The sequence below is a fragment of the Schistocerca nitens genome, chromosome 7, assembly GCF_023898315.1.
Source record: "Schistocerca nitens isolate TAMUIC-IGC-003100 chromosome 7, iqSchNite1.1, whole genome shotgun sequence".
Taxonomy (NCBI): Eukaryota; Metazoa; Arthropoda; class Insecta; order Orthoptera; family Acrididae; genus Schistocerca; species Schistocerca nitens.
In genome coordinates, this window is record NC_064620.1 from 606,315,052 (window position 1) to 606,341,295 (window position 26,244).

Sequence of the window (26,244 nt, forward strand, 5' to 3'; positions counted from 1 at the left end):
CCACAACGGAGGGGTATCTGTTGAGAGGCCAGACAAACATGTGGTTCCTGAAGAGGGGCAGCAGCCTTTTCAGTAGTTGCAGGGGCAACAGTCTGGATGATTGACTGATCTGGCCTTGTAACATTAACCAAAACGGCCTTGCTGTGCTGGTACTGCGAATGGCTGAAAGCAAGGGGAAACTACAGCCATAATTTTTCCCGAGGAAATGCAGCTTTGCTGTATGATTAAATGACGATGGCGTCCTCTTGGGTAAAATATTCCGGAGGTAAAATAGTTACCCCATTCGGATCTCCGGGCGGGGACTACTCAAGAGGACGTCGTTATAAGGAGAAAGAAAACTGGCGTTCTACGGATCGGAGCGTGGAATGTCAGATCCCTTAATCGGGCAGGTAGGTTAGAAAATTTAAAAAGGGAAATCAATAGGTTGAAGTTAGATATAGTGGGAATTAGTGAAGTTTGGTGGCAGGAGGAACAAGACTTTTGGTCAGGTGATTACAGGGTTATAAATACAAAATCAAATAGGGGTAATGCAGGAGTAGGTTTAATAATGAATAAAAAAATAGGAGTGCGGGTTAGCTACTACAAACAGCATAGTGAACGCATTATTGTGGCCAAGATAGACACAAAGCCCATGCCTACTACAGTAGTACAAGTTTATATGCCAACTAGCTCTGCAGATGATGAAGAAATAGATGAAATGTATGACGAGATAAAGGAAATTATTCAGGTAGTGAAGGGAGATGAAAATTTAATAGTCATGAGTGACTGCAATTCGTCAGTAGGAAAAGGGAGTGAAGGAAACATAGTAGGTGAATATGCATTGGGGGGAAGAAATGAAAGAGGAAGCTGCCTTGTAGAATTTTGCACAGAGCATGACTTAATCATAGCTAACACTTGGTTCAAGAATCATAAAAGAAGGTTGTATACCTGGAAGAATCCTGGAGATACTAAAAGGTATCAGATAGTTTATATAATGGTAAGACAGAGATTTAGGAACCAGGTTTTAAATTGTAAGTCATTTCCAGCGGCAGATGTGGATTCTGACCACAATCTATTGGGTGACCTTGAACGAGTTTCGCTCGGCCGCCGCCAGGGCGCTTGGGATCGCGCTATAGTTCTAACTAAGCGCGATCCGCAGAATTGCTGCGTTTCCGGTGCCGCCATTGTGGTTTATCAGGGCGCTACTTCCTGCCGCGCCCAGCGAGCTTTTCATTATCTGTAGGAAGTGTGACATATGGCTGTGCTCTTATCAGAACCCGCAGGCAGCTACGGCATGTTTCGACAATTGAAAATGTATGAAAGGCTATAATATCTCTCTCATTTAAGGAGATGGGATCTGGATAAACTGAAAGAACCAGAGGTTGTAGAGAGTTTCAGGGAGAGCATAAGGGAACAATTGACAGGAATGGGGGAAAGAAATACAGTAGAAGAAGAATGGGTAGCTCTGAGGGATGAAATAGTGACGGCAGCAGACGATCAAGTAGATAAAAGGCGAGGGCTAATAGAAATACTTGGGTAACAGAATAAATATTGAATTTAATTGATGAAAGGAGAAAATATAAAAATGCAGTAAATGAAGCAGGCAAAAAGGAATACAGACGTCTCAAAAATGAGATCGACAAGAAGTGCAAAATGGCTAAGCAGGGATAGCTAGAGGACAAACGTAAGGATGTAGAGGCTTGTCTCACTGGGGGTAAGATAGATACTGCTTACAGGAAAATTAAAGAGACCTTTGGAGAGAAGAGAACCACTTGTATGGATATCAAGGACTCAGATCGATACCCAGTTCTAAGCAAAGAAGGGAAGGCAGAAAGGTGGAAGGAGTATATAGAGGGTTTATACAAGGGCGATGTGCTTGAGGACAATATTATGGAAATGGAAGAGGATGTAGATGAAGACGAAATGGGAGATAAGATACTGCGTGAAGAGTTTGACAGAGCACCGAAAGACCTGAGTCAAAACAAGGCCCCGGGAGTAGACAACATTCCATTAGAACTACTGATGGCCTTGGGAGAGCCATTCATGACAAAACTCTACCATCTGGTGAGCAAGATGTATGAGACAGGCGAAATACCCTCAGACTTCAAGAAGAATATAATAATTCCAATCCCAAAGAAAGTAGGTGTTGACAGATGTGAAAATTACCGAACTATCAGTTTAATAAGTCACAGCTGCAAAATACTAACATGAATTCTTTACAGACAAATGGAAAAACTGGTAGAAGCGGACCTCGGGGAAGATCAGTTTGGATTCCGTAGAAATGTTGGAACACGTGAGGCAATACTAACCTTAAGACTTATCTTAGAAGAAAGATTAAGAAAAGGCAAACCTACGTTTCTAGCATTTGTAGACTTAGAGAAAGCTTTTGACAATGTTAACTGGAATACTCTCTTTCAAATTCTGAAGGTGGCAGGGGTAAAATACAGGGAGCGAAAGGCTATTTACAATTTGTACAGAAACCAGATGGCAGTTATAAGAGTCGAGGGACATGAAAGGGAAGCAGTGGTTGGGAAGGGAGTAAGACAGGGTTGTAGCCTCTCCACGATGTTATTCAATCTGTATATTGAGCAAGCAGTAAAGGAAACAAAAGAAAAATTCGGAGTAGGTATTAAAATTCATGGAGAAGAAGTAAAAACTTTGAGGTTCGCCGATGACATTGTAATTCTGTCAGAGACAGCAAAGGACTTGGAACAGCAGTTGAACGGAATGGACAGTGTCTTGATGGGAGGATATAAGATGAACATCAACAAAAGCAAAACGAGGATAATGGAATGTAGTCAAATTAAATCGGGTGATGCTGAGGGAAGTAGATTAGGAAATGAGACACTTAAAGTAGTAAAGGAGTTTTGCTATTTAGGGAGTAAAATAACTGACGATGGTCAAAGTAGAGAGGATATAAAATGTAGACTGGCAATGGCAAGGAAATCGTTTCTCAAGAAGAGAAATTTGTTAACGTCGAGTATAGATTTAAGTGTCAGGAAGTCGTTTCTGAAAGTATTTGTATGGAGTGTAGCCATGTATGGAAGTGAAACATGGACGATAACTAGTTTGGACAAGAAGAGAATAGAAGCTTTCGAAATGTGGTGCTACAGAAGAATGCTGAAGATAGGGTGGGTAGATCACGTAACTAATGAGGAGGTATTGAATAGGATTGGGGAGAAGAGAAGTTTGTGGCACAACTTGACTAGAAGAAGGGATCGGTTGGTAGGACATGTTTTGAGGCATCAAGGGATCACAAATTTAGCATTGGAGGGCAGCGTGGAGGGTAAAAATCGTACAGGGAGACCAAGAGATGAATACACTAAGCAGATTCAGAAGGATGTAGGTTGCAGTAGGTACTGGGAGATGAAGAAGCTTGCACAGGATAGAGCAGCATGGAGGGCTGCATCAAACCAGTCTCAGGACTGAAGACCACAACAACAACAACACCAAGAGAAGATTTGTGGAACAGTTGTGCTGGCTGCTGTTACTATGACATTCCTACATCATAGTGCAAGGTCTCTCCTACTTTTGCGTGAGCTCTTCTACCGAATAGTGACCAGTCCTCTCCAATACACTGGTTAGCAGCCATATCTTCTTCTGGGGCTCTGGTCTTCCAAATAGTAGTGCATCCATTCCTAAGTGGAACAGCGTTAACATGAATATGCGGTGTCAGCACTAATGTAACATAGTGGTGTAGCTGCTGCTGCCCATTTGGGAGGTCTGCAGTCCCAATGGTGCAGCAGCTTACTTGAGCAATGAGGCTGCTGCCAATCACGGTGAAGGGTAGCAGCCATTCTGATTGGGACAGCAGCTCCGTCAACGTTCTCTCAGTGTCCGAACACGTGCACTTATGAAAATATTTGATTGAGGTAACAAACCAAAAAAATGAATGAGGATATGTGATGCAGGGTGTTTTTGTTTTGTGGAAATAGAATCCTTATTCTGAGTGCTTACTGTTGTCAAGCTTCTGTTAAGTGCTTACTAACTGACACATCATACACCAGTTTTCCATTATAAAAATAATTAATAAGATTATTTAATACTGAGTGTTGCAAGATCAACTCTTCTCACAAGCTTAACTCTATCATATTGCTGTTTTGTGTGTTTACTGTGACATTACCAATAAACTAGGTTTAAATGATGTGTTCAACATATTTATTCCACTACGCATGAAGCATAGTGCAGTTTTTGCATTGCGCAAATGATTTCCATGCATTACATGTTAATTTTTGCATTAAGAATAATTTAGAATTTCATTGTCATTAATATCCATAAAATATGTCATGTTAGTAGTAGAAGAAGTAGTAGGTAGTAGTAGTAGTAGTAGTTTATTTACCCAGAGACAATTTACATTGCATGGATTTCATCAGAAAATACATAGTATATAAAAGTAAATTGTATATATAGTATCCTACAAATACAAGGATGCATAGTACCCTACACAATTGTACATTAAAACAGTGCATACAACTTTGATTAATTGCATGAAAGATATTTTTCATGTATTATTGTGAAGATTTAAATAAAAACACATAATAGTTGCAACACTTCTGTCCAAAATACTAATTCGGATCATAGCAAACATTTGACTGAAAATACTATTGACATTGGCTATGGCATATAGTATCAACATAGTACATGAATATAATTACCTGCAACTAGGTCAGTGAAGGTACTCGTTTATACTGTAGTAGCAGTCACTCATTAAGCACTGAGAGGGAGACTGAATTAACTCTTCCCATCCAATGACCAGATCACCAGAATAATATTGCATTCTGACATTGTCGTCACCATTATCATCATCATCATCATTACTGTCATCATCATTTGATAATGATAAAGGTGATTATACTCTTTCTTTGTCTAGTGCTTAAGAAGAAAAAAAGAAGACGATAATGATGATGATGGGTTTAAGGGGCACATCATAATGCTTATCGACACCATTATCAAAACAGACCAAAATAAATTCAGTTCAAATGTTAAAACCTTAAATTTGACTTGATAAAATATTTGTTAAAAGTTTATTACCTCAGTCTCAGTCGAGTGTCTCACACACATTGATGAAAGTTTCTTCTGTCACAGAATTTTAACAAGCTACTTCACGCTTGAGTGCCTTTGTACTCACATCTGATCTGTTAGTGAGCTGAGCTATGAAGAAGTGTGTAAGTGAATAATAATATTGTATATCTAAAAACAAAGATGATGTGACTTACCAAACAAAAGCACTGGCAGGTCGATTTGTTACAAATGTCTGCTTGTGTCTGTGTATGTGCGGATGGATATGTGCGTGTGTGTGAGTGTATACCTGTCCTTTTTTCCCCCTAAGGTAAGTCTTTCCGCTCCCGGGATTGGAATGACTCCTTACCCTCTCCCTTAAAACCCACATCCTTTCTTCTATCCCTCTCCTTCCCTCTTTCCTGATGAAGCAACCGCTGGTTGCGAAAGCTTGAATTTTGTGTGAATGTTTGTGTTCATTTGTGTGTCTTTCGACCTGCCAGCGCTTTTGTTTGGTAAGTCACATCATCTTTGTTTTTAGATATATTTTTCCCACGTGGAATGTTTCCCTCTATTATAATAATATTGTACGGTTGACAAGTGATGCTTGCTTGACCCCAACATCTGATTTTTTTTGCAGAAACCATATCCATTGTGGCTGAATGCAGACATCCTGGTGGGCCCAGTGGGTGCTGATAAAGAGAATGTGAACCCAGATGTGTTTCTGAATGAATCCAGCATCCTCTTTCCATCAGCTGGCCTGTCAGTGGGCTGGACTACCAAGGTTTCCTCTGGTGACTCTTGCTACACTCAAGAGCACTTCAAGAATATGTTGGCCTACCTACAGAAGTACAACCTAAACAACTCCAATAATGTTACACTGGCTGTGAGAGCTATTTATGCTGGCCGCTGCTCTGAGAAACTGGTTGAATGGCTGGATTCAAATCTCAAAAATTCCACTCTTACCTTATGGACTGGTGATACAGATAAGGTCGATCCTGAACCACTCAGAAACCTCGTCACAAAGGTAAGACACTACTTTATTCTTTTTAGGTGTTTTTGATTCCTCCGGTCACATGTTAATCTTTACTAGGTAGTATACTATTGTGTAAAGTTGTTTTAATTCAGTAACTGAATTGTCTTCAAGATGGCTACATGGTTAACAGCTGAAATAATTGAAGGAAAAAATATTGCTGTTCTACATGTATGCCCAAAAGACAATGAAATGGTGCCATATAATGTGTTCTATAATTTCCTGTAATTTTATCCCTCTACATCTCCTTTCAGTACCAAGTCTCTTTTCCTCAGACATCATCTGATGCATCACAAGTGTCAGTACTTTATTAATATAAACATGTGTGTATAGGCCTACAGTAAAATCAATACTTTACTGACATGAGACACGCATGATCTGAGTGGACTGCACTACTGCTCTACATTTATAATACTGTGTATTTATACTCTGATTCTAATGTGTATTACAAGTATGTCCACATCTTTTTACTACACTACTGGCCATTAAAATTGCTACACCATGAAGATGATGTGCTACAGATGTGAAATTTAACCGACAGGAAGAAGATGCTGTGATATGCAAATGATTAGCTTTTCAGAGCATTCACACAAGGTTGGTGCCGGTGGCGACACCTACAATTTGCTGACATGATGAAAGTTTCCAACCGATTTCTCACACACAAACAACAGTTGACTGGCGTTGCCTGGTGAAACGTTGTTGCGATGCCTCGTGTAAGGAGGAGAAATGCGTACCGTCATGTTTCTGACTTTGATAAAGGTCAGATTGTAAGCCTATCACAATTGTGGTTTATCGTATCGCGACATTGTTGCTTGTGTTGGTCGAGATCCAATGACTGTTAGCAGAATATGGAATTGGTGGGTTCAGGAGGGTAATACAGAATGCCGTGCTAGATACAAACAGCCTCATATCACTAGCAGTCAAGATGACAGGCACCTTATCCACATGGCTGTAACGGATCGTGCAGCCACATCTCGATCCCTGAGTCAACAGATGGGGACGTTTGCGAAACAACAACCATCTGCATGAACAGTTCGACAACATTTGCAGCATCATGGAATATCAGCTCAGAGACCATGACTGCGGTTACCGTTGACGCTGCATCACAGACAGGAGTGCCTGCGATGGTGTACTCAACGACAAACCTGGGTGCATGAATGGCAAAACGTCATTTTTTTGGATGAATCCAGGTTCTGTTTACAGCATCATGATGGTCGCATCCGTGTTTGGCGATATCGCGGTGAACGCACATTAGGGTGTATTCGTCATTGCCATACTGGCGTATCACCCGACGTGATGGTATGGGGTGCCATTGGTTACATGTCTCGGTCACCTCTTGTTCACATTGATGGCACTTTGAACTGTGGACGTTACATTTCAGATGTGTTACAACCCGTGGCTCTACCCTTCATTAGATCCCTGCGAAACCCTACATTTCAGCAGGATAATGCACGACCGCATGTTGCAGGTCCTGTACGGGCCTTTCTGGATACAGAAAATGTTCGACTGCTGCCCTGGCCAGCACATTCTCCAGATCTCTCACCAATTGAAAACGTCTGGTCAATGGTGGCTGAGCAACTGCCTCGTCACAATACGTCAGTCACTACTCTTGATGAACTGTGGTACCGTGTTGAAGCTGCCTGGACAGCTGTACCTGTACACGCCATCCAAGCTCTGTGTAACTCAATGCCCAGGCATATTAAGGCCATTATTACGGCCAGAGGTGGTTGTTCTGGGTACTGATTTCTCAGGATCTATGTACCCAAATTGCGTGAAAATGTAATCACATGTCATTTCTAGTATAATATATTTGTCCAATGAATACCCATTTATCATCTGCATTTCTTCTTTGTGTTAGCAATTTTAGTGGCCAGTAGTGTACTATGCTTACAAGTATATATCTTGTGCCTTCACATCATTCATTATGTAGATTGATCTGATGAAGGTCTATCATGGAAACTAATCACAAAGAAAAAAAAATTTGAAATAGCATTATAAGGCCATTTGAAGATTTCTTTTCTGAACTACTTGATAGTCATGGGTCTTTTGCAAAAGTGAAATAAGATAAAATTTAATCATGTCCTTAAAAACACTTTGAAACCAAAGACCTGCAGGGAAAAAAATCTCTAACAACAAAACACATAATAGCATATTTGTTACTCACACTTGTTGGCAATACAGATTGCTGTCAGAGAAGTTGTCTGGAAACTGTGTCGACAGTTAACTGTATTCCTGAGAATTAGTTGGTCAATAATGGGAGGCTCTTTCATGGTAGGTTGCACGTGTGTTCGCAACATATCTGAGACAAACTCTAAACAAATCCCATTGGGTTATGTCATGCAAGGTATATCTTGATTTGCAAGAAATTCATTCACTAGTGTTACTGGACACACATATTGACTGTCACCCAAAAACTGACTGTCCTGCCCAGCTTCACCTCTGCGGAGCCATGCATGAGGCCTATACCTGTACCTGTGGCTGTTGACAATGTACCTCTGACCATGAAAAAATTTGAGAAGCTTTTTGTGACAAACAAACCTCTTACCTTTCCAAAGCAGATAGCCATCAGCTGGTCTCTTTCCACAGTACTTGCTACTCTATTACACCTGCTACTGTGCCCCCAGAAGAAGATTATTCTGTAAATAAAAACAGGATTCACATCCGAAGAGGACAGTCATCCATTCATGTTGCTGAAGATGCAGTAAACAGTCCGGTTTATGTACTGATGCAAGCAGAACTCTCACTGCTAGATGCCTGGCATACACACTAACTGCTCTTTATCAAGAACACTGTTTTCATGTACTCAGTCTTGCTGTACCTGTGTCTGAGAACTATTGTCATAATCTTTTAATGGCACTTTATGGTATACTTGCCGAAAAATGTGTCCAGTCTTCAAGTAGCACATCTCCTCCTCCCTCTGTCCATCTCTTCCCTCCCCTTCTATCTTTCCACCTCATCCTCTCCCCCCCCCCCCCCCCCCCTCCCTATCCACCTATGTATGTGATGTACATTTCACACACATATATGCATCTACTTTGTAATTATGTGCTGTTTTACACCATACAACTCCAGAGACAATGTTAAATTTATCTGTGGACTTCAGCCTTGCAGCTTGATCATAGGTCACAAAACACATTGACAAATTTACTGGAAAAATGACTGTCTATGTGCCTCCATATAAGCCATAATTCCTCTTTCCTTATCTTAATTATTGTGGTTCTTATGCAAAATGTGTATTTGTGGCAGGAGAATGGTTCTGTAGTCACCTCAAATTGTGGTTCTCTAAATTTTCTCAGTAGAGTTCCTCATAAAGAATGTCACCTTTGCTATATCTCCCATAGGGAGATGCTTTATAAGCAGTAGTAAGACACAGGTAAACAAAAACAATGGTTTATTATGACCAAGTAGAGAGTTTTAATAACAAATAATACAATTTCTCAGACACTAACGGGCATGCTTCTGGAAGACACAGTGAATAAATATAGTGGTATATGCACACTTTGCCACTGACAATCCCTAATAATGGGGGTTGAGTGTTCGGTGTAATTCGTTGACACAAATGTCTCAGGATATCACTGAGAAGTCGTAGGTCTCATTGCGGTTTTGACCAGGCTCTGAGTGACGGGCTGCTAAAGGCCGGCTCACAAATTGGTCCAGAGCTAGGACCTCTGGTGGGGTTTGTCCTGCTGTCTGTCGGACTTGTTGTGATCGATGCAGTCCAGGGAGGTGATGCCTTCTGCTTATGCACCCCATGATGTTTCAGTTGCTGAGGGGTTGTCAGTCCCTTTAGGTGAACATCATGTACATGGCAATCTTCCTGCCAGGGGTTTCCATTTGAGTTCTCGAAGCAGCTGCATAATACTTGCATGTTGATCAAACCTACTGGTAACAAATCTGGCATCCCATCTCTGCTTCAATGTCTTTCTTTAATCCAACCTGGTGGGGATCCCAAACACTCGAGCACTACTCGAGAATGGGTCTATAAGTGGCCTCTTTTATAAGTGAACCATGCGTTAGATGGGGAAGTGGGGTGAAGAGGCACACATGGAGTGGGGGAGGAGCAGATATCTGTAATATGTGTTTAAAGGTATGCAAGCAAAACTGTGTTTATATCTGTCCACCTATCATCCCACCTGTATATGTCTATCTCCTCCTCCCCCTCACCCTGTCCATCTCCTCTCTTTGACCTTCACCTCCTTGCCCCCCTCTCACCATATCCCCTCATGTCCTCTCTCTCTGTACATCCTGTCCATCTCATCCTAATTCCTCTCTCCCTATTCATCCCCTCCTGCCCCCCCCCCCCCCCCCACTCACCCACTCTCGCTGACCATCACATTACCTATCCATCTCAACCTTCCCTCAACTGTGCCCACCTGCATGTGTATCCCCTGCGAAACAGGTAAAGCACGCCTATACTATATTGCAACACTCATGTTTTTCAGGGAAGCCTTCATGCAGGGGGCTTGAAAAACGTTTTTTGGCCCCAACATTTATTGGAGTTGGGAGATTATAAACACAACAATGCTGTTACATATATGGACATGGCTGAGCATAGAGTGGGGGAAATAAATAGTGAGAGAGGTGGAGGATGAGATGGACAGAGAAAGAGGGGAGAAGAATATAGACAGAGAGAGTTTGGAGGAGAAAATGGATATAGAGGGTGTGGAGGGGGATGAGATGAAGAGAAGAGAAAGGGTAGAGGACATGAACAGAGAGAGTGGAAGAGGAGATGGAAAGAGAGAGGTGGGGGGGGGGGGGGTTGGACATAGAGATGAGGCAGAGGAGTTGGATGCAGGAGGGGCAAGGAAGGGACATACAGAGAGGAAGGGGAGGAGGAGGTGAACATAGAGAGGGTAGAGGGGGAGATGTAGGAGGTAGATGAAAGGTGTAGAATCATGGTGGGCAGGCAGAGAAGGGAAAGGGGACAGGAAGAAATGAACAGAGAGAAGGAGTGGAGAAGTTGAATATAGAGGAGGGGAGGGGGTAAGGAGGGGCAGACAAAGAGGAAGGAGAGGAGGTGGTGAACATAGAGAGGGGGGAGGTGCAGGAGGCAGATGGAAGGTGTGGAATGGTGACGGGCAGGAGGAAAAGGGAAAGGGAGAGGAGAAGATGGACAGAGAGAGTGGAATGAGGAACCACAGAGATGGAGGAGGTGATGAACATATGGAGGTGGGAGGATCAAGTGGTCAGAGAGAAGGGGTAGGAGAGGAGGGAGGAGAAGATCCATGCAATATATGTGTTGAACATGTACATGAGTGAAGGCAGAGGGAAAAGGATATGTATATGAATGTTGTACTGGTGTCCCAGGTGAAATGATTGACATTCGGGGATATTACAGGAAAACTCTATGAAGCAAGAAACTTGGATATAAACCTAATTTCTGATGGTTTCTAAGATAGAACACATTTAATTTACATTTTTTTTTTTTTTTACAAGTGGTGCACACATACAAGCTCTTTTGACACTTTATTCTAGACCAACCTACATAATTGGTTCCAACTTCTTTGAGTTATCTCCTGCCAAGACCATTCAGTGTGCAGTCATCCATGCTGTGTTGTGAGTGAAGTCATGTGGGGAACTGAGAGTTTATCAGAGAGAAACATCAGTTAACTGTGTTTGTACACACACTGGTTAAAACGCCACACATCTACACTAATGAAGAATATGCAGATATGGTTTATGTTTATGCCTTCTGAGATAATAGTACTCCTACTGCTGTTGAAGAATATCATCAGCACTTTCATACACATCATATTCCTGAGCATAGAGTGTTTCTTAGAATTTTCAGTGCATTATGTCAAGTTCTTCCATGTTTCCAATTTTTATCTGAACATGTAGTTCAACAACCTGTGCAGGAAAAGCAACACATTGTTGAAATGGTGCAGCGTAGTCCTACTACCAGCACATAGTGACTTTTGGAGAATGTAGTGCCCCACAAACACATTTATGGCGAATGTTACATGCAACTTTTACCCAATTCATATACAGTGTGTCCACAATGTTCACATTGGGGACAATGCCACACATCTTAAGTTTTGCGTTGATTAAATGGCAGTTGTCATTTATTTCCATTAATGATATTCATTCATAAAGCCAGATTTAGAGATAATGGAATCAACAACTCAGGTAATTATCATCAATGGCTGCAAGAAAATCCTCATACAATGGACATCAAATTCCAATCTCATTTCTTGATCAGCATTTGGTGCAGCCTGGTTGGTAATGTGTTCATAGGTCCAGGCTTGTTAGAAGAGTGAATTGTGCATTTTTTGGAAAATTCATTTGTTGAAAGCCTTTGGCCGGACAGACTGCAGTTTACTTCCAGTGTGGCAGAACCCCTCCATATTCTATCAGATGTGTGAGGAAACATCTCAACCACACTTACTTAATCGATGGCTTGCTCGTGACAGTACAATTAACTGTCCACCAAGATCACCAGACCTTACACCATTAGATTTTGGTTTAAGGAGTTGGATGAAGTCTTGAGGGTGATGAGGCACTCAGACAAGCAACACAACATATTCTCCTGAGAGTGTGCCGATAAATTGAAGTTAATGGTGGGATATTCAGATATTTATTGTGAACTGTACAGAAGCTGTTATGTGATGGGTATGATTATGTGTTAAAAACAGATATTTTTCAGTTGCATTATTATGAAAAGGATTGTTGCTGAGTCACAGGCCAGCACAACAAAAATACTGTCAAAAAGTAAGCTTTTGGCCCACAAGGCCTTTGTCAAAAATAGAGGACACACACACACACACACAAATAAATGTAACTCACACCCACCTGACCACAGACTCTGGCAGCTGAAGCCTGACTACGAGCAGTAGCAACAGTGCATGATGGGAGAGGCAACTGAGTGGGGCTAAGGAGGAGGCCAGGGCAGGAAAGGGGAGGGATAGCAGGGTAGGGGGTGGAGGATGGTGAAGTATACTCCAGGGGAGCATGCAGGGATGAGGTGGAGAGAGGGTAGGGCAGTTAGGTGCAGCTGGAAAGTTAGATGGAGGGAAGGGTGGAAGAAGAGAGGGGAAGACAGAAGTAAGAAGTGAAGTAAAAAGACTGGATGTTTTACTGGAATAGAGGGCTGTGTAGTGTTGGAATGGGAACAGGTAAGCGGCTAAATGGGTGAGGACAATGATTAACGGAGGTTGAGGCCACGAGGGTTATGGGAACGTAGGATACATTGCAGGGAGAGTTCCAAACTGTGCAATTCAGAAAAGCTGGTGTTGGTAGGAAGGATCCATATGGCACAGGCTGTGAAGCAGTCATTGAAATGAAGAATGTCGTGTTGGGTGGCATTCTCAGCAACAGAGTGGTCCAGTTGTTTCTTGGCCACATTTCGTCAGTGGCCACTCATGCAGACAGACAGCTTGTTGGTTGTCATGCCCACACAGAATGCAGTGCAGTAGCTGCAGCTTAGCTTGCAGATCATATGTTGGTTTCACAGGTGGCCCTGCCTTTGATGGAATAGGTGATGTTTGTGACCAGACAGGAGTAGGTGGTGGTGGGAGGATGTATGGGACAGGTCTTGCATCTAAGTCTATTACAGGGATATGAACCACAAGGTAAGGGGTTGGGAGCAGGGGTTGTGTAGTAATGGTCGAGCATATTGTGTAGTTTTGGTGGATGACAGAATACTGCTGTGGGATGGGTGGTAAGGATAGTGGCAGGATATTTCTCATTTCAGGGCATGATGAGAGGTAGTTGAAACCCTGGTGGAGAATGGAATTTAGTTGTTCCAGTCATGGGTGGTACTGAGTTACATTCCTCTGTGGCTGGACGGTGAGACTTTGGGGGATGGCTGGAAAGATAAGGCATGGGAGATTTGTTTCTGTACAAGGTTGTGAGGATAATTATGGTCTATAAAGGCCTCAGTGAGACTTACAGTATATTTCGAGAGGGACTGCTTGTCACTGCAGATGTGATGGCCACATATGGCTAGGCTGTATGGAAGGTACTTCTGGGTATGATACGAGTGGCAGCTGTCAGAGTTGAGCTGTAGGTTTCATGTGGACAGAGGTACTGATGTACTCATCTTTGAGTTGGTTGTCAACATCTACGGAGATGGCTTCTTGGGTTGAGTAGGACCAGGTGAAGCAAATTGGGGAGAAGCTGTTGAAGTTCTGAGGAATGTGAATAGAGTGTCCTCATACTCATTCCAGATTGCAAAGATGTTATCTTTGAATCTGAACCAGGTGAGGGTTTTAGGATTCTGGGTGTTTAGGAGGGATTTCTCTAGATGGCCTGTGAATAGGTTGACAAAGGATGGTGCTATGCAGGTGCCCATAGCTGTACATCAGATTTGTTTGTGTGTAATACCTTCAAAGGAGAAGTAATTGTGAGTGAGGATATAATTGGTCATGGTGACTAGGAAGGAGGTTGTCAGTTTAGAATCCGTTGGGTGTTGGTAAAGGTAGTGGTCAATAGTGGTAAGGCCATGGGCATTAAGGATGTTAGTGTAAAGGGATTTCAGATGATATTTTGCAAAAATCATGTTGTAGTGTTTAGTAACTGTTGTGCGAGTGTAAATCTGACAATTGGTTGTGTCGGGGAAGGAGACCAGACAGCGAGGTCATCGATCTCATCGGATTAGGGAAGGACGGGAAGGAAGTCGGCCGTGCCCTTTGAAAAAAATCTGACAATGTACTGAGTAATAAACAAAATAAATAACAACATAAATTCAATGTGTTCTATCTCAGGAACCATTTGGAATAGGGTATATGTCCAGATGAAGAAGGAGGAGAGCAGTGGCGTAGCATGGTTGGAAAGGTTGGGGAGACTCTGCAGTTATTATAGGGAGACAAAATAGTACAATAAACAATAATTTAAACAAACTACTACTACTACTACTACTACTACTACTACTACCACTACCACCACTACTACTATCACTACCACCGCCACTAATAATAATAATAATAATAATAATAATAATAATAATAACTAACTTGTTCAAGAAGTGATGACAAATTTGTAGAAGTCCAGCAGCAAGAGAAGAAGCACTTACATTTTATTGTACAAAGTGCAATGCACCTGTCTTTTCTTTCCACGAATAAGTCTGTAACTCGGTCTACAAAGATCTGATCACTGGATAGCTCCCCAAGTAGTGACTTTTCTATTGCTAACGTACTCAAACACGACAGCCGGGTGTTGGACATTGAATTCCTTAAATAATTCTTCACTCATTTAAGAGTACTCATGCTTCGTTCACTGCTTGCTGTAGTTGCAGGTAGGGTCAAAACCAAACGCAGGAACTTCGTTGTTTCTTCATAAACGGAATCTAAATCATTGTTGAAAATGTATTTTAAGAGGATTCTTGGTGATAAGTGTTTTTTCTCATCAGCGGATATGTTACACAGTTCATCTTCAACTTGTTCTTGTTTGAAGAAAAGGGTACTGTTCTAATAATTGAAGCAGTTTCAACTTTGGGAATTCTTTTTGATAGTTCGGGAAACACTTTTCGTTCAAAAGTTCAACAAACTGAATTAGGGGAAAGTCTTGAAACCTTCTTTCTATCTGAACAATTTACAAATCCAGTATCTCGTAAGTTAGTGACCTGAGAGATGTCTTTTGACTGTCACAGAATGATAAGTTGCCATTCAAACACAAGCTGCATATAATGCATTCATCAACGAATGTTTCCATTCTTAATTGTCGGAAGTTTCTCAAAATAGTTCCTATTTCGCCGTGGCAAGCAGTTATACTGACAGATTTTGACTGAATAAAATTAAAGAGATGATCAACATAAACAAAGCACCCTCTGTAGAAACAAAGCAAGTAGATAAATGTAGGATCATCCATCTGTCGTTTCACTCCCAAAGCACAGCTCAAAGATTCTGGGTCCCACTGAGAGTCTGTATCATCAAATATATAATTTAAAAAAAACTATATAGTACTTAGAAATTACTATATGTGGAAACTGCCCTGGAACAAAAGTTCCAGCGAGTGTTGCTTGCATGTGGCAGTTTAAATCCTGTCTCAGTTAGCAATACAGTTCGTTTTGATGATTTGCTGAAGAACGAATGGAATGTAGTAAGATCACTTACAAACATGCGTACTTGTCGTATGATTTTGGAGGCATGTAACAGTAAGTACCACATTCAGTTGGTGTGCGTAACAATGAAGAAACAGCGCATAGGGACAGAACTGCTTCACCAATTGTTGCAGTCCTCTTTCTCTGCCCTCCATTACTGAAGCGTCATCATATGTTTGACTAATCACTTTTCCTTCCACATTCCATTCTTTCAATACTGCATGAACAATGTTTGACAAATCCTCAGCAGTTTTATCTCCAGAAACATAGTAAAATCCAACGAATCTTTCCTCAATTTTGTCTGCAATACAGTACCTGAATATTATACTCGTTTGACTCTTACATGATACATCTGATGTTTCATCAGTCTGAATCGAAATGAAATTGCAGTTCTGAATTTCAGACTTTATTTTCTCATTAACTGCCAGAGTTATCATTTCTATTACATCATTCTGTATATCTGGAGACGTTCCTTTAAAGGTTGAGGATGGTGATAGGTTGTCTCGGATTAACTGCTCTCCTTGAGCTAGTAAATCCAACAATTCCAGATAGTTACCTTTGTTGCTGGAGGATTCGTCTTCTCGATGGCCGCGAAAGGCTAGTTCTTGTTCACAAAGAAATACAATTGCCTGAATAAGACGAGCCAATACTCTCCTGCTGTATGCAACTTGTTCGTTGTATTTTATTGCTGTCAGACCAGCGGCTTCAGAAAGGGTGTCCTCAATTCTACTTTTGTCCAATAACTGAAATGATTCTTTGTTCTGCAGGTAAGTTTTGATATATGATGTTTTCATGCTTTCCTGTCAAAGTTCTTTACTGTACAAATGCCCTCATTGAATCATTCCTTTTCACCACCAATCAGAAGACATATATAACAATATAATCTGTTAATAACTGCATTCGCAGTCAGCCAAGCATACTTTTCATACCAGGCTGTCTGAAAAGTGCGTTTTTGTTTGGCTTCAGTTAAAACTACACTGAGTATAGGAGTAGGTCGTTTGTCCTTCAATTCGCGCTTTTTTTCGTACGTTAATGAAGAAAAAAGGCGTTTTTAATAAAAATTCTATAAGGTGTACAGTTGCTGGCTCACTCATGTTGGCGACACAATGAAAATATGCACTAAAATCACCCAAGAATGACTATGAACACAAACCACACAACTGTTCACTTCCGTGTTAAAAGCCAGCATAGAAGCGGCTGAGACTAGTCTCGATACCGCTAGCAAGCGCAGCACACCGGCCTTCACGGAAGAGGGGAAGTGGAGGGGGCGCAGGCGCACACAGCCAGGTAAGGGAAGGGAGGCAGAGACTGAGAGCAGTCGAGTCTCAAGCAGGCAGATACACCAATACTCAGGGTGCAGCGGCGCGGGCTACAAAACTGATGTCTTTGCACATTTAGTGCTCTTAGTAGAAAGTTGTTTATATTTTTGTCATGAATTACTATTGCATCTTTTTAAAGCACGAATAAAGGGGAGACTAAGTCTCAAAGTCTCCCCTCACGTTACGCCACTGGACGAGAGTATTAGATCAACTAACATAGAGGAGGTAGGAGGAAACTGACACAGAGACAGGGGAGGAGGGAGTGGAGAGATAGAGAGGGTGCAGGAAGAGATGGAAAGAAGGAATACAAATGTGATGGGTGCCTTCTAAAGACTGCAATTTCCCATGTGACTTGCATTTTTGGTTATGATAAATAAGCCTCAGAGGCAGTGAATTTGGTATCTGCATTTTTTTCTGACAGACATCTATACATTACTTGCTCTATGGTGGGATACCAACCTGACTGTCACCAGCCGTACAGTCTGACAACCAGGAATGATGGTCTGTGGTTCCATTTCTTTTTCATAGCAGCACGACTCGGTTGTCATCCACGGCAGCCTTACAGCACAGCGGTACTCCAATGATATTCTATGTCCCATTTTGTTGCCCTTCATGGAGAGCCATCCTGAGCTTACATTTCATGAAGATAATGCTCATCTGCACATGACAGGAGTTTCTACTGCCGGTCTTTGTGCTTGCCGAACCCTATCTTGGCCGTCAAGATCACCGGATCTCTCCCCAGTTGAGAACATTTGATGCATTATGGCTGAGGCGATCCAACTGTCTCAGGATTTTGATGATCTAACATGGACAGAGTATGTGATGATATCCCTCAGGAGGACATTCAAAAATTCCATCAACATCAAACTCAATAACAGGTTGCATAAGGGTGAGAGGTCAACTAATGCATTACTGACTTGCTGAATTTATGATGCTCTTTGTGTTTTTCTGAAATTGTTATCATTTGTTTGTCTGTGCATGTACATCCAGCTACAGGCTTCCATCCCATTTCAACAATTCCTTTGTGATGTGTTGTTTTTAGGTTACTGAGTGTATATCATCATTTAAGATGTTGCTGGATAGTACAAATAGTGGGAAGAGTAAATGTAGGACTCACCATGTAGGTAGGGAATTGAGTGGATGATAGGTATACAAAAGAGATTGAAATTGTTGCTGTGCTTGTGTGTATCTGTATTTCTGTTAGTCAACTTGGCCTGAAGAAGGATGCTTACTGAAAGCTCAACCACAATTTGAATCTTTTTTTATATGCTCGTTGAACAATCAGTGCCTCTACTGTATGATAAGTAGTTATCTTCCCTCCTTCCATTACTTTCATTTCATCTTTTCTTGTTACCTGTGTTACTATTCTTATATATTCTTTTCATGTACCGGTATGATAATTAATTCATGCCAGATGAAGCTATCCTGAAAATATCCACTATCAGCAATAACTGTAGTGACTAATTTTATAATTCTTATCCAGATTTATCTGTCAGATATAGAGAGATAAAAGATGTATTCATCACATAACATACAATTTCAAATCACTATTGATTTCATGTATTGGAGATGTATTAGGATTTTTACATTATTTTTTATATGTTTCTGAGTTATTGCTACACAATTATGTACTGCTGTTTACGCTGTATAAAAGTAATGTATAATTTCCTTGTTCAAATTGTAAAACTGTCCTCAAGAAATTCTCCAGTAGGATAGTAACACTTTTCCACCAGACAGTATAAAATAATCTTTTATGTGAACCGAACTCCATGTTAAATATGTTGATGCATTTTGTTTTCTTGTAAATTTTTAACCCTGTACACTCTGGTGTTTGGGCATAGAGTTTTAAATGGTATTTTGGGAATTTAAAAGTCTCTCCATAGTGAATACTGTAGTTGTGGATGAAATGGAGAGTTAAATTTATGTTAATTTTTATATAAGAACAAAAATACTTGATGTATGTAAAGGAAAGGAATAGGTAGCATTTTTAGATTCTTCAACAGTGGTCAACATTATTCCCCTTGTTTGGCAATGTACATGTTCCATTGTGGGTGTGTTTTTTTTTAATGCAAAGAGTCTCATAGATTTTGCTGAATTTCCCAAGAAAATTATGCCATTATGAATACTTGACACATAGCAAGAGTGATAGACTATCTTTTTTATGTTTATGCTAGTGGCACATGGCAAAATATACACTGCAAAAGCTAGGCTGTTAAATTTGTTTGCTAAGCCGTCTATATGTGCCTTCCAATTTAAATTTTTATCAATATTTAGGCCTAAGAACTTCATGTGATTTGCTTCTGTGATAGCCTGACCATTGCAAGTCACTTTTTCTAATAATTTATCTTCATATTGCATCATTTTGGTTTTAGTTGCATTTAGTTTCAGTCCATTTTGATGGAACCAAGATTCCAGTTTCTGTACAGTATTTATGACACTTTCCAGAATTTTATCAGGCACCTCATTTTCAATTAGAGCTGACGTATTGTCAGCAAATAAAACTGAATGAGTGTCAGTAGCAAGTGGTAGGTCATTTATGTAGAGGAGGAATGAGTTGGGGCGCAATATCAAACCCGAAGGGACTTCTTGGCCAGTTGTTTTGTAGTTTGAGGGATCATTTCTTGAATTAGAAGTTATAATTACTCTTTGTTTCCTATCTGTTAAGCAAGTGATGAATTATTGTAAAGCAGTGTCTCTGATTCCATGTTATATGTGATTTGTGTAAGAAGTAGGGAGTGGCTCACTAAAACTAAAGTTTTTGTAAGATCACAGAATATTCCTGTGAATTTTCTACCCTTATCTGCTGAGGAGCATGTCTTCTGAGAAAACTTGTTGTTACAGTTACAGTGATTTTTACTTGTTGGAGTCTGAGCTGGTTTTTAAAAATTATGTCATTTACAGTAAGACATTTTTGAATTTGTTTTGCTGCAACCTTTTCAAACACTTTAGAAACTACTGGCAGAAGAGAGATAGGGTGGTAATTCCCCATATCTTCCATTGAACTTTTTTTTTTTTTTTTAATATGATTGTATCTCAACATATTTTAATACATTTGGAAAACAACCTTGCTCAAAATATTGGTTTATGATAACTGACAGTGGTTGTGAAATGATATTATACACACTCTTGTTTACAGATATGGGTATTCTGTCTCACCCAGAAGAGGTTTTGTTTTTCAAAGACAAAATTTCATTTTCCACATCCCTTTGGGTGATTTTTTGAAAGAGATTGAAATATGTGTTTGGATCACATTGTCTAGATGAGCTGTTATATCTACACCTGACCTCACAACGTTTAAGAAGAATTCATTGAGGGAATATTAGGGAATGATTGACAAGAAAAGGGGAAAGGAATACAGTAGAAGCAGCATGGGTAGCCTTGAGAGATGAAATAGTGAAGGCAGCAGAGGATCAAATGGGTAAAAAGAAAAAGGCTAGTAAAATCTTGGGTAACACAAGAGATATTGAATTTAATTGATGAAGGAGAAAATATAAAAATGCAGTAAGTGAAGCAGGTGGAAAAGTATACAAACATCTCAAAAAGAGATCGAAGGAAAAGTCCAAAATGACTAAGCAGGAATGGCTAGAGGACAGATGTAAGGATGCAGAAACTTATATCACTGGGGGTAAGATAGATGCTGCCTACAGGAAAATTAAAGAGATCTTTGGAGAAAAGAGAACCATCTGTATGAATATCAACATCTCAGATGGAAAATCTGTCCTAGGCAAAGAAGGGAAAGTAGGAAGGTGGGAGGAGTATGTAGAGGGTATATACAAGAGCAATGTACTTGAGTGCAATATTATGGAAATGGAAGAGGATGTAAATGAAGATGAGGTAGGAGGTATGATACTGCGTGAAGAATTTGACAGAGCATTGAAAGGCCCCAGGAGTAGACAACATTCTGTTAGAACTATTGATAGCCTTGGGTGAGCCAGCCATGACAAAACTCTTCCATTTGGTGAGCATGATGTATGAGACAGGCGAAATACCCTCTGACTTCAAGGAGAATATAATAATTCCAATTCCAAAGAAAGCAGGTGCTGACAGGTGTGAAAATTACTGGACCACCAGTTTAATAAGTCACAGTTGCAAAACACTAACACAAATTCTTTACAGTTGAATGAAAAATTGGTAGAAGCCAACCTTGGGGAAGATCAGTTTGGATCCCATAGAAATGTAGGAACACACGAGGCAATACTGACCCTATGACTTATCTTAGAAGATAAGTTAAGGGGAGTAGAATGTAAAAAAATAATAAAATATATGCCTATTTTGTAGTTCACATCTTCCTGAATAGTTTGATGTATAAAACATATGTATTTGAGAGATTACAAGGCACATTATTTAGTCTTACGTGTACCAAGATACAGTGCCACACCCCTTTGAACAGCTTCTTCTGTCATATGTAAGTGTATTTCTCTCTGTAGAATTCAAATGTTTATATTTGCACCAGAGATTGTCATACATGAAACAAAGGACCTTGCAAATGAAAACTTATTGAAGAAATATCTTCATCGCGATACCCAAAGCCCAAATGAAAGTTTTAACCAATGTGTATGGGAAGGATTGCCAAAAACAATTTTTGTTGGAAGAAAAGCACTTGCTGTTGGTATTTATGATGCAGTTTCATGTTTTATTATGGTGTGCAGAGCAGGAAACATGTTTTAGAGGAAATGGGAACTAAGTGCGGAGTGAACTGCATCAAAGCTTTGTATGCAACAGACAGAGAGCGTGTAGTAAAGGCAGATAAATCATTTTTGGAGGTGATAAAATCAAGAAGAGTGGATCATAGGAATGTGAAAAGGAAGAAAACTTATTTTGAAAATGAAAAAGAACCTGCTTATGCTGCTGGACAGTTCTAAAAGAATGCCAAATATAAGCAGAAACTTTGATGGCCTTTTTCCGTAAAACACAAATTACTGTACTTAGGTACATGTAACATTCAAAATAAATAACCGATTACTTTCAAACTTGGTATGGTTCTTAAATACAAACTCCTTAATGCCAAACTCTAGAATTTTCCAAATCTAGTAAAATTTGTGGTAAAAATTGAGATAATAAACTATAGAATTTGAGTTTTTCAAACAATGGAAAATCCAGCCTGGAATGTAACAATATTCTGGGAAGGAAAGTTGCTACTCACCATGTAGTGGAGATGCTGAGTTGCAGATAGGCACAGCAAAAAGATTTTTATGTTGTGCCTATGTGCAACTCAGCATCTTCGTTATATGGTGAGTAGTAACTTTCCTTCTCAGAATATTGTTAAATTTGAGTTTTCTCTAAACATGAAGTTTAAAATGTAACAGCTCATTCATTTTTTCACAAATTAAATAAATTCTAGAGTTTCATATGCCTGTAAATATGATTTGTATGCCATGCAAAATTCATTGGAGAATCTCTCTTACTTATGAAGCAAAGTGTACCTATAGCAACAAATGCAGCCAATAGTAAGTGAAAAAATGATGAAATTTCACATGTAAAAAAGCTTGAACTTCCACTGCTCCACTGCTATTTGTGTGAATCCTGAATCCTTCCTGGCTGTGCTGACAAAGTTTTATGAATTTATTTGTAAAAGTCTAAACAGTGGAAATTAAAATGTCCTGTGGTGCCTCTTCTGCTCCAAGTCAGCCCATTTGATGTCCTACCCCTTCAGTCCTACATTTACAGCATTTGTAGACTTAGAGAAATCTATTGACAATGTTGACTGGAATGCTCTCTTTCAAGTTCTGAAGGCATCAGGGGTAAAATACAGGGAGCAAAAGGCAATTTACAATTTGTGTAGAAAGCAGGTGGCAGTTATAAGAGTTGAGGAACATGAAAGCCTATCCCAGATGTTATTTAGTCAGTACATTGAGCAAGCAATGAAGGAAATAAAAGAAAAATTTGGTGGAGGAATTAAGGTCCAGGGTTTACTGATGACAATGTAATTCTGTCAGAGGCCGCAAAGGGCTCGGAAGAGCAGATGAACAGAATGGACATTGTCTTGAAAGGAGGATATAAGATGAACATCAACAAAAGCAAAACAAGAATAATGGAATGTCGCTGAACTAAAGCAGGTGATACTGAGGGAATTGGATTAGAAAATGAGACACATAAAGTAGCAGATGAAATTTGCTATTTTGCTAGCAAAATTACTGATGATGGTCAAAGTAGAGAGGATGTAGAATGTAGACCGACAATGGCAAGGAAATCATTTCTGAAGAATAGAAATTTGTTAACATCAAGTATAGATTCAAGTGTCAGGAAGTCTTTCCTGAAAGTATTTGTATGGAGTGTAGCCATGTATGGAAGTGGAACATGGGTGATAAACAGTTTAGACAAGAAGAGAATAGAAGCTTTTTGAAATGTGGTGCTACAGAAGAATGCTGAAAAGCAGATGGGTAGGTCATGTAACTAATGAAAAAGTACTGAATAGAATTGGGGAGAAGAAGAATTTGTGGCACACCCTGACTAAAAAAAAGGGATCGGTTGGTAGGACACATTCTGAGGCGCCAAAATATTACCAATTTAGTATTGGAGGGAAGCGAGGAGGGTTAAATTCATAGAGGGAGACCAAGGGGTGAATATACTAACAGACACAGAAGGATATAGGTTGCAGTAGTTGCTCTGAGATGAAAAGGCTTGCAGAGTAGCATGGAGAGCTGCATCAAACCAGTCCTTGGACTGAAGGCCACAGCAACAACAAAATCATGACTTCTGTTTGATTTTTACTCGTTATGGAGTTCCCTTCTTCTGGCACTAAAAATTTTTATTCCTATTGTAATCCACTAAGTTTATTGCTTACTTCCTTTTGCCAAGATCTAGGGGGAAAAAATTCATTAAATATATCTAAAAAAGAATTTGTCATAGTTTATGATGCTTGGGCTGTAGTGGTCTACAGGCCAGAGAACCATACTTAGTTTATTATGGAATAAATACATATTTCTTTGGCTGAAATTTCTTTTTATATACATTTCTGGAGGCTTTAATTTATTCATCTATGGGGGCTCAATAAACAGAGCTGGATGATCCAAAATAATTATGTTTAAGTGGAACTTGTTTTCATTTTCAACTAGGTAGTTTGTAATAATATTATCAATGCAGTTCACTGATTTGCCATTTTTTGTGGTGCATTCAGAAAAGATTTCTGTATTAAGACAAAATTTTTTGGAACCACATCTATCAACTAACACATTTAAGTTGAAATCTGCTGCAATCACATTTCTTTTTCTTACATTCTTTCTTAAGCTTTCCTAGCAGGCATAGGAACTTAGCTGAGACATTTTTGGTGTAGCACATCCAAGAATTATGTAAATTGTTATAATCACCTTATTCAGAGTGCTTAATTCTATGGAGAAACTCTCAAACATATTCTTTTCGTTTAAATAATTTAAGTCTTCTCTTACTTTATAACTAACTGAAGGAGCAACAAGAATGTAGGAGCCTCTTCAAGATTTGTTTCTCCTACAAAAACTGCTAGCTGTCTTAAAATTATTAATACCATTTAAAACTTGTAAACAATCTTCTGTTAGATGGTGTTCATTTAGGCATATTATTTTGATATTTGCACATTCTGAAATTTTTGAGTATTTGAGGTTTGGTGGTTCTGCTGTTAAGCTGCTGATATTCCAGTGCATCAGTAGAGTGTTTTTGTTTTTGACTATGATTTCACTTGCATCACCTCTTTGGTATCCATACTTTTTTTTTTCCATGTGTTCCTCTGCTTTGTCTCCTGCATCATTCTGTGTCAGTTTCCCTTGCTTTTTATGATTTCACACACATCTGTGAACATTTTACTAAAATTCATAGAGCCTAACCTATTGAGGTGTAGGCCATCCCTCCCCAGACATTTATTATTTAAAGACTTGATTGGATCAGTAAACACTGCACCAAGACTGTCACATTGTTCTACGATACCACCATTTATCCTATTCATGTAAATATCACTTACCAATCTTCTGTGAATAATTGCACCAAATACCAGTCTCGAGATTGTGTACACAGTTTTTGCCAACATAATCAGGTTCCGTGTTTCAGTGACAATATCTTCCTCACTGCTGCTGTGGGTGGAGTTTCTGGCCACACAGGTTGAAACACATTCAAGATTGTCAGCATTTCTAGTTTCACTCACCTTCTCAGTTGTATTTTTTAACACACTCAATATGTTTTTAAAATGTCAGTTTAGCTGATGAGATCAAATTCCAAGTCAAACAGCAATCTTCCAATCTTGCACAACAGCATTTTTAACAAAGAATTGCCTATTAACAGGAAATCATTTTTGTCACCTCCTTTCTTTGTTGGACTGACAAGTTTGTCCTTTTTATTATAGCTAACCATTTTCCATTCATATTTATCCCTTGCTGTTCCACTGACTGACTTCTCTGTAATGTTATTCATTGTACCATTTGCGTGTGAAATTTTGTCATTTCACTCACTAAAGTATCACTGAAACCTTAACTTAAAATGCACCCGGAGGAGTAACTCAGTAAACAAAATCCATAAGACTCATCATGATCATGATCATCATCATCATCATCACCATTTTTTGGTCCATTCTGATCCATTACGTAATTAAGTAGTAAACTGAATATAGGACAAGTCAAACTTGAGAAACAGAGGGAAAGGGGGGGGGGCGGCAGGGGGAAGGAGAGAAAGGGGGGGGGGGACAAAGACAGATTCCAAGTAACAAATGGTAATGGTAGAAATTATCCAATTGTGTTTAATTATTCAATAATTCTTTTATTGAATAAAAGCACTGTTCTATCTGAAATGACTTACGGTTACTTTCAAAGGAATTTGTTATGTTGCTGCTGTTTTCAGTCACTAGGTAGGCCATTGAAAAATTAACTGTTATCTGTGTACCACTTTCCTGCCATAATACTGTTCTAGGTTGAGACATG

The 26,244-nt window shown here is 39.7% G+C and overlaps 1 protein-coding gene across 1 annotated transcript in view; it reads left to right on the forward strand.

Moving 5' to 3' along the window:
* The window catches only part of LOC126194631 (protein FAM151B), a 359,939-nt gene that overhangs the window by 320,679 nt on the left and 13,016 nt on the right, over window positions 1–26,244 (forward strand). Inside the window, exon 4 of the mRNA XM_049932799.1 lies at window positions 5,618–6,004. Coding sequence (XP_049788756.1) covers window positions 5,618–6,004 — 387 coding nt within the window. The remainder of the gene's footprint in view (window positions 1–5,617; window positions 6,005–26,244) is intronic.